The 9,452-nt window shown below is 42.8% G+C and overlaps 1 protein-coding gene across 1 annotated transcript in view; it reads left to right on the top strand.

Annotated features, from left to right (window-relative positions):
• Positions 1-5,118, top strand: part of TCF20 (transcription factor 20) — a 126,969-nt gene extending 121,851 nt beyond the window's left edge. The window contains exon 5 of the mRNA XM_018564787.1: positions 5,066-5,118. Coding sequence (XP_018420289.1) covers positions 5,066-5,113 — 48 coding nt within the window. The 3' untranslated portion in view covers positions 5,114-5,118. The remainder of the gene's footprint in view (positions 1-5,065) is intronic.
• The last annotated feature ends 4,334 nt before the right edge of the window (positions 5,119-9,452 follow it).

The raw sequence follows: 9,452 nt of genomic DNA, 5'->3' as shown, positions 1-9,452 counted from the left end.
CCCTCCCCCCACATAACATACACATATTGAGGTGTACGCCATGCACATGCGCTGCAGTGCGTTGTTAGAACGCATCGCAGTGCATGATTTTTTTAATGTATTTTTTTCTTTAAAAAAAATTAAATTGACTGTGGCAGCGCATGGCAAAGCTTTGTGATGCATTGCCATGCGTTGTGATCTTTGTGTTGCAATAAATATACGCCTGTATCATTTTATCACAACACCAACACAGCGTGAAAACAATTTTTTATCAAGTCGCTTATTTACAGTTTTGCGTACCGTAATTTTTTTACACACTGATATCATGGCAGGACCGCCAGGTTCTCAGTGTGTAATGACAGTCCACCTTCCCCTAGTTAATAGGTTACCAGGAGATGCTGAACTGTCATTACACACTGAGAACCTGGTGGAGCCGCCGTGATTTCACAGCGGCTCCACCGGGTTCTCAGTGTAATGACACATCAGCGTCCGTGGTTAGCTGCTAACCAGGGGACGCTGATCTGTCTCTGCATGCAAGTGGCCAGAGCCAAACGGTTGATGACTCCGCCTCCTGCGACGGTGGACAGCTGTCTCCGCCCACACTGTGGCAGGAGGCTGAGCAGTGCGGGGAGGAAAGGCGCCAGGCACTCAGTAGCAGGTTGTCGGCCGGCCGTTCCAGCTTCGGCTTTCACCTCAGGTCAGTCGAGCCGAAATGTCCGGACCCACTGCTTTGTTTGCATTGAGCATTTTAAGTCTTTGTTGTATCCTGGTTTCCGTCAACCACTGGGGTATATTATAAGAACTTTATAATACATAAACTACCTTACAGGGCTGTTAGGTTTGATAGTTCTGTGTTTGTTTTTCTTTCTAGTAGCCTGCTGCCACCTGTGGTCCAATGTGGTCTGTGATATAGGGATTACTTCGTTCCACTGTGAAAGGTCCGGCTTCTGAATACCTAGAGAGGAACTGAAGTCTTTCAAATCTTCTGGAAAACGTAAAAAGGCGGATTTTCCAGTCGTACTAGCAGACAAACAAAAAGGGAAGGGATTCCCGCATAACCTCTTCTTTAGCTGCCATATAATTAAAGCGGTATATAATATACCATGGGGAATCCGAGGGGGGGATTCCCTGTCCAGTAAGGTATTAAAAATACCTTGCATCGTTGATTGCAGATCTCGGTACTCAGTGGCCTCCAGCAACCCACAAATCGTCATTTTCGCAGGTATGCGCACCTGACGCATGTCTTAATGCGTGTATGTAGGGGTGGGGACTTTAAAAAAAAAAATGTAAAATTCTTTTTTATGTGTAACTTAAACATTTGGGGGGAAACTTTAAATTTTTTTCCTATTTTTTTTTTCCACTTAACTTTATTGCTATCACAGAGGGGGCTGAGAAACCCCTCTATGTGATAGCAAAAGAGGTGACAGGTCCTCTTTATGGAGACAGGAGTCTCCAAGACCCCCTAATGTCACCCTGAAGAAGCTGATGAAGCAGAGATCTGCTTCATCAGCTTCTCTCCAGCATCTGAAGCTGGAGAGTGACACGAGAATGCGGAGGTGATGTAATATACACCACTTCCGCATTCTGACAGCGGAGAGGGGACCGGAAGGAGATCGTGAACCAACCTCCCTCTGATCCCCTGTGACATGCTGGTCCCGGGCTCACACCAGAGCCCGGGACCTGCTTGACAGCTAGAGGGTGGGGGGGCGCACGTCACGGGACCTCATACAAGCGATCCGCCGGCTCTATAGCCGGCGGATCGCTTGTATATTAACGGGAATCGCTGCCTGTTATCAAATAGCGGGCATTTCCCCCTCGTGCGCGGCACGCCCGAGCGGGCGGATGTAACAGGACGTGTATACACGCCCAGTTACATCCAAGAAGCTCCCGGCCAGGTAGTTAATAGTACGTTCCAGATGTGTAAACATAGATTCAAGTGCTGCTTTAGGAGAAAACTTCTTAGCTAGCTCCAGTATATCTAACACCACTCGGGTCTGTACGCACACATACACTATATTGCCAAAAGTATTGGGACACCCCTTCAAATCATTGGATTCAGGAGTTCCAATCACCTCTATGTCCACAGGTGTGTAAAATCAAGCACCTAGGCATGCAGACTGCTTTTACAAACATTTGTGAAATTATGGGTTGCTCTCAGGAGCTCAGTGAATTCAAGCGTGGTACCCTGATAGGTTGCCAACTGTGCAATAAGTTCATCCGTAAAATGTCCTTGCTGCTAAATATTCCACAGTCAGAAGTCGCCTTACATCACCAAGCGCAAATGCAAAGCGGCAGATGCAGTGGTGAAAAGCACGCCGCCGCTGGACTAGAGAAGTGGACACGTGTTTTCAGAAGAGTGACAAATCACACTTCTCTGTCTCGCAATCCAATGGACTTGTCTGGGTTTGGCCGGTGCCAAGAGAACGGTACTTGCCTGACTGCATTGTGCCAAGCGTAAAGTTTTGTGGAGGGGGGATTATGGTGTGGAGTTGTATTTCAGGGGTTGGACTTGGCCCCTTATTTCTTGTGAAGGTAACTCTTAAGGCATCAGCATACAAAGACAATTTGGACAATGTCATGCTCCCAACTTTGTGGGAACAGTTTGGGGATGGCCCCTTCCTGTTCCAACATGACTGTGCAACAGTGCACAAAGCAAGGTCCATAAAGACATGGATGAAGTTTGGGGTGGAGGAACTTGACTGGCCTGCACAGAGTCCTGGCCTCAATTCTATGGAACACTTTTGGGATGAATTAGAGCAGAGACTGGAAGAGACCTTTTCTGATTCAGTATAACTACCTTGAGTCTTGTTGCTGTGCTGTGCTCAGTCTTACCACGTGTCATAGACTTACCTGGACCGGAGCTAAGTGCCCGCGGCGTGCCGCCTCGGCTGTGACGTCACGGCCGACTCCTCCCACTGGGCACGGCGCCTCCTCAAAAACACAGGTGAGACAGTCACTCGGCGTTCGATGTGGAACGTCGAGCGACTGACTCTGTGAGAAACAGGACCACAGACCGCCATAGCAGTAGAGAGGTGGGGTTCAAACTGCCCTACAGGGACTCAACTCCTGACCATCCGCTGAGACTCACCTCTGCCATACCAGGATACCAGTTGATTCCTCTTGAACTTACTCCACACCACAACCGCAAGTACCAGGGGATCTTCCCCCTCCTATTACTAGCCACTTCTAACCATAGTCTGCTATATACTATTGATGAACTGTGTCCGTTAGTACAAATTGCACGTGCTATATCAGGAGTGATTGCTGGATTGCATATGTTACACTGCTGGAACCTTTTGTCAGAAATATTACGTGAAATCTTCCGAAAGTATATTAGTGAATGCTACAGGCTAGTTCATCATACTATTGAGTACAGAGGAGCGGAAAGCTGTTGTAGGCAGGCGCCTCCTTGCGAGGCCTCCTGAGAAACTACAATTTACCTCACGCTTCCCCTCTGAATAGATACCCTGCTTAACATATCATCTAGCTACACCCCGTGACCTTCATTTGCCTATAGCCAGGTATCACTTTTAGGACGGGTACATGATGTGGAACGATCCCCCATCGCACTAAGTGTATTGGGGTTCTGCCAGACTGACCGAACCCTTAATCCTTGAGTGTTTAGTTCCGCAGCTGAGATCCAGGATTGTATTGACCCTGCTGGACTGTGACACCATGGTACATGACCTGTTACATGGAACTGTCTTCCACAACCTCATCTTAGTAGCAGAGTTTGGCTGTTCCTCCAGTTTTAAGCCTCGTACACAGCTGTTTCTTTTTCGGTTAATGACTGTGTTTCAACCTACATATGAAATTGATGATCACAACGATCATCTATTTCATATGTAGGTTGAAACAACGATCGTCCTGATCGCTGAGCACTTGTACTCAATGCTCCATCCTGACTCGCTGTCACACGAGATGGAGCCGGGCAGTGGAGGAGAACTAGGCCTCCTTTGACAGCTGACCGCTCTGTCCTACTGCACCACTCCGCTTTGCATCCTGACCGCCTGTCACAGGAGGCAGAGCCGAGCGGTGCCAGAGGAGAGCTTGGCCTCCCATGGCAGGTTAAAGCTGTCCTCTCCCCGCATCGGCCCGCTTGGCATCCTGAAAGCTTTTCTTCTCCCCACTGGGTGCCAGTCTGTGTCCTCCCGTATCCTTGCTGCCTCTGCCAACCCAGGTGGGGGAGAAAAGCGGCCATCGGAGGGGACACAGACTGGTGCCCAGTGGGGAGGAGAGAAGCTGGAAATGCACTGCATTTTCGTCCGTTACGGTACTTTTGGACTAAATGTTTTGGAGGACAAAATTTCAGTGCATCCCTAGTTCATAGAATTTTCATTGACTGTAGGACATATTGGCAGACGTGTAGTTTTTAAACATGTAGTGCTCAGTCGCACAATTTAACAGTATTATTATTATGAAGTTACACATCTGTCAACTGATGTAGTGAGGATAAAGATGTGTCTTGTTGACAGTAATGTGATCTGCAAGGTACTTGTAACTTGAAGTTAGTCTTGGGTTTAGAGACTCACAGGGCTATTCACGAAAGTGTGAAGAGTTTGGAGAAGTGAACAATCTAGGACAACATAGCTGATCTGGAAAATGAGCTGAATTGGAGAATTTTTCCAGATCAGCTATTTTGGCCTAGATTGTTCACTTCTCCAAACTTTCTCCTTTTGTGAATAACCCTGCTAATTTCTTGTGTAATGTCTTGTTCAGAATCCTATGTGACAAGTTATGTGCAATTCAATGAACATGGAATGGTATTTAAACTTCAACGTAGAGCAGCACATCCGACAGTTCATAAAAAAAATGAGATTTATTTAAAGTTCATACCATCCAAGTACACCATAAAATCACCCTACACAGATCCTATAGCCTTTCACCCTTTCCACCAGTTGGGCTTAATCACAGAGAATTTATGAACTGCGGCTCTACTTTGGAATTTTAGGATTTTGTTACGCCCGCACATATGTTTGGAGTCTGCACCTGATTGATGTGGCTGGTTGGGTCAGTGTTGTCCGACTTTGGGGATTGAGCAGGGTATACTTTGAAATTCAATGATTACTCCATTTCTTTGTTTCAGATGAAGACATTAAAGGGTTTGTCAGCAGAACAGCCCGAGCAGAGCTGAAGTGGAACATGTGGCCTAAATTTGGAAACCAAACGCAAGCACAGGTAAATAATAACTTGGGATAGTGACACAAAATTTTAAGCAATGACCAACAGATATTCTATGACGGGTTGGTATATCTGGTATTGAATCACAGCTGTAAGGGAAACTTGTCATTAAAGAAATACCGAGACTGTCGTTGCTGACCGTTTTACTAGAAATGCCAGTTTGCTGTCATGCTGATCTTAGTGCTTCACTATTTTCTGAGTCTTTGGTCTGAAACAAGTATGCAGATCAGAAGATATTAGTTTACTCCTGCATATTTCTTTCATTGGGGTGAAAATCTAACTACACCATTCAGCATTACATTGTGTAAATTGCACTGGTTTAACCAATATATTGCTGGTGAAAATATTCACATGCAGAAGTAAGAAAAAAAAAATCATATATTCACCCTAAGAGTGAAATTGAATTACCTCCACCTGGTCTTACCTTTTAGTGAATGGTCATTCCACTCACCATAGCCCTGCACTTAGTATTTCAAATTTTGCTTGCAAATGACAAGCACTAATTGGTTACATAGTTACATAGTATTTGAGGTTGAATAAAGACAGTCCAAGTCCAACCTATTAGGATCTCATTCTATGAGTACCTGTACCCCTGTATATTACGGTCCCTTAAGAAATCGTCCAAACGTTTCTTGAACAATTCCACATTATTTGCTGAAATCACCGCCTGTGGCAGTGAGTTCCAGGCCCTAACTGATCTTACTGTGAAGAACCCCCTTCGCCCCTTGTGCTGGAATTTTTTCCCCACCAATTTTAGGTGGTGGCCTCTAGTTTTTGTAATGGAGTTAATTTTAAACAGTTTATCGCTATTGTTGCTACCACCATTGAACATTTTGTACATGGAGATCATATCCCCCCTTAATCTCCTCACCTCCAATGGGAACATGTTTAAATTTAGTAGCCTTGTCTCGTAGCTCTGCTCCTCCATACCCCTACCCCTGGTTAGCGGGTAACCTCAACACACTGGCCAATGAGAAGCGCATTTGGAAAAGAAGCACCTCTCATTGATCAATGCAGTCAGTTAACTGTGCTGTCCAATGAGTGCTCGCCATTTGCGAGCACAATTTGAAATGCTGAGCGCAGGGCTGTCGTACAGTGTATGGATCGTACACCGGCAGCACAGGGCAAAAACGGCAAGACCAGCGGGAGGCTGAAAGAGGGGGCAGATTGGTGGGGGTAATTCCATTTTCTCAAATTCGTCTGGGAAAGTGGAATTACCCTTTTAAACAGAAGAACGGTTAAAGGTTCATAATTTTCAACAGATTCTCACAAATTTTCTTTTAAAGTGTTTAAAGCAAAAAGTGAACAGAATGTATCACACCTAATCCAAATGCTTGGAAGCATTTAAAAATTGGATAGGATACTCGCTGACTTTTACTGAATGCAAATCTGCCATTAGCTAAAGAATTGGGTTACGCCAAACAGCTAGTCTGTGAATTCTGTTTCTGCTCCACTGTTGGTTTTAGAATTAAGCATTTAATTTTCTGTAGTAAAATTCATCCATGGTTAGAGATGTAGTAGATAATTCTTTTAAATCTTATTTATCTAAATTGTTCTAAGGTATGTTAGAAAATGTTTTTAAGGCTGAACTTCAGCAAATATAAAATGACACCATTGAATGCTGTTGTGTATTTATAAAAAATCAATAAAGCTAAACCCCACACAAACAATTTAAAAACATTTATGGGAATGGTTTTACCTTCCAAAGCATTTGTGTCTGCCTAGTCCTAAGATTTACACAGCCCACCCGTACTGTACAGTCAACCTGGTGACCTACATTTTCTCTTTCTCTGCTCTAGATAAAAACAGCCAGGTTACTTTCCCGACCCTAGTCTGTGATTGGACAGTTAAGGAGTAGTAACAAACTGATAATGTCACCTCTCTTTCTGTCACCATGTTCTTTATTAAAACATGTACATACAGGGCCCCCCGATTGTCCTCAATTGCAGTTCCTCCCTCTACATGTCTGTGTAATTCTGCACAAGGAATTTGAGGCTGAAATAAAGTAAAATTTAGATATTTGCACTAGTTGTGTATTTAAAACATATCAGGTTTTTATTTTTTTGTACTTATTGTAAATTCTTTTTCTGAAAGTCCTTTGAGGGACACAGGACTGTTGCATAATATTAGACTGACAGGTTATACTGCTGCTTTCAGGTGGTTGAGACACTGGCAAACCAAAAACTGTATTACACTGCCTCAAAACATGCCTCGTTTTTGTAAGAAAACAGGACTTCAAAAAAAGATTTTCTTTAGTATGTACAAAAAACATTTTCACTATTGTCCATTGAGGTACAAAGGAATGGTAGGAATTCATGAACTAATAGTTTGTCTAAAAGCTATCCAACTGAGGGGTGGGCAATAGTCACAGAAACATCAAGCATGGAAATCATACTACAAATGGTATAGAGGAAAGCATCTCCCGAAAGGAAGGCTAGATGGAGAAAGGGGCTAGCTAAGGAGAAGCTAGCTGTGTTACATGGGGAAAAGACTACCTAAGAACTATGGGTTTTAATAGAGGAAACAAAGGACTAGAAACCGTTCCCAAAATAGAGAAGCAATTGTGTAATACCCGATGACAGCAGAACTGGACCAAACTGCAACATGGCCAACAAAAGAAAAAGAAAATATGTCCATTAGTGAAAAAACATTTGAACCACTGTAGGAAAAGGTTTAAGCTTAGCAGGCTTAACCTTTAACTTTAGGAAACTTGATCAGATAGGACATGTTTATATAAAATTCAAATAGAGAGCTGCTAAGCCTCAGTAGATATCTTTAATCTTTTACTTCAGGAAGAGGAAGATCCAAGATAAAGAGTAAAAAAGGAAAAGTGTAGGGTGATCGACACCCCTAAATAAAGGGAAGGAAATAGGACAAGAATTGGGTCAGTCAGAAAAACCCCAGGGGTGTTCTAAGGATGTGGTTAATATACAGCAAATCTGCCTTGAACAGACATAATCCTGCGGTTTATACCCAAAGGTTAAAGTGCTTTGCTGATAAGTGAAGGGATGTAATCCTAAAGTCAGCATTAGGAAATTTTCAGCATAATGCAGAAAAAAGAAAAATGTTTAAATTAAATTAGGTCCTCAATGAGCCTTCAGAATTATTCCTTCCTCTTGAGAGAACACAACAGGTAACCACATGACATGTGTAGTGAGTTCAGGGAACATATAGTTCCATAGAAAGAAGAAGGGAGGTACCTCATTGACTAAGGAGAGCCCAACAGACGAAGGAATTGAAAGGTCACGCTGACTAGTAAAGAAAGTTCTTAAACCTTCAGAGAGGAAGCTTGAACCTAATGCAATGCAGACCAAAGTGAATTCTCCAATAACAATGAAATGTCTGAGCTTGAGAATTATACTTGAGGATACCTCCGAATAGAAGAGTCCATCAAGATAGGGAGAGAAACAGAAGTAATCTGAACAAAAGAAGAATAAGGTTGAAACATCCAACTTCATAAAAGGGAATACAGTCTCAGCAATACCATAGACCCCAAAACAGTAATCAAGATAAGGATCCCATATAAATAGGAGGGCTTCAGACATTTTCTGAAGAAGTTCTCCTGTGCGGCAAGTCCTTTTTTAACCCTTTCGCTGCCAAGCCCTCGAACATTTTGCAACTCACTGGCCACACTATTTTTGCAATTTTTCCCATTGATTTGATTTTCAACTGCTGCGTTGCTAGCGTTTTGTAGAAGATCCCACAAACCATATATTTTCTGAAGGCACGGCAGGATAAAAAGATGGTGCTACTAAATTTGTAGGCCCTGTTATAATTGCGCAAATGTTTCTCAAATTAATAAACTGATAAAAATACACAATTCAATTGATAAAGCACACTAAAATCAGTATTAGTACACACACAAAAAACTGTATTGAGTTAATAAATAACAAATATTTTGAAATTTGAAAATGCACTTTTTTGCGAAAAGGTAAAAAAATGAAGAAACGCAAAACAGGAAATAAGCGATTTATGTTAAAATTTGTTTTTGCGCTGTGTTGGTGTTTGTGTTGTGACAAAATGATAATGGCGTATATTTAATTGCAACACAAGGCATCACAACGCATGGCAATCCGTCACAAAGCTTTGCCATGCGCTGCCACAGTTAAAATAATGTTTTTTTTAAAAGGAAAAACAAAACTCATGCGATGCGTTCTAACAACACACTGCAGCGCATGTGCATGGCGTACACCACAGTATGGTGCACGTGTATTTTATGTGTGTGGGGGGAGGTGGTTTGTGGGTTTTTTTTGTTCTAGTTTTTTGTTTTTGTTTTACAAATTTTTTTAAAA

The sequence above is a fragment of the Nanorana parkeri genome, unplaced genomic scaffold (genome assembly GCF_000935625.1).
Source record: "Nanorana parkeri isolate BGI_ZX_2015 unplaced genomic scaffold, ASM93562v1 scaffold780, whole genome shotgun sequence".
NCBI lineage: Eukaryota > Metazoa > Chordata > Amphibia > Anura > Dicroglossidae > Nanorana > Nanorana parkeri.
Note: the sequence above shows the minus strand (reverse complement) of the source record. Positions and strands in the feature narration are given on the sequence as shown.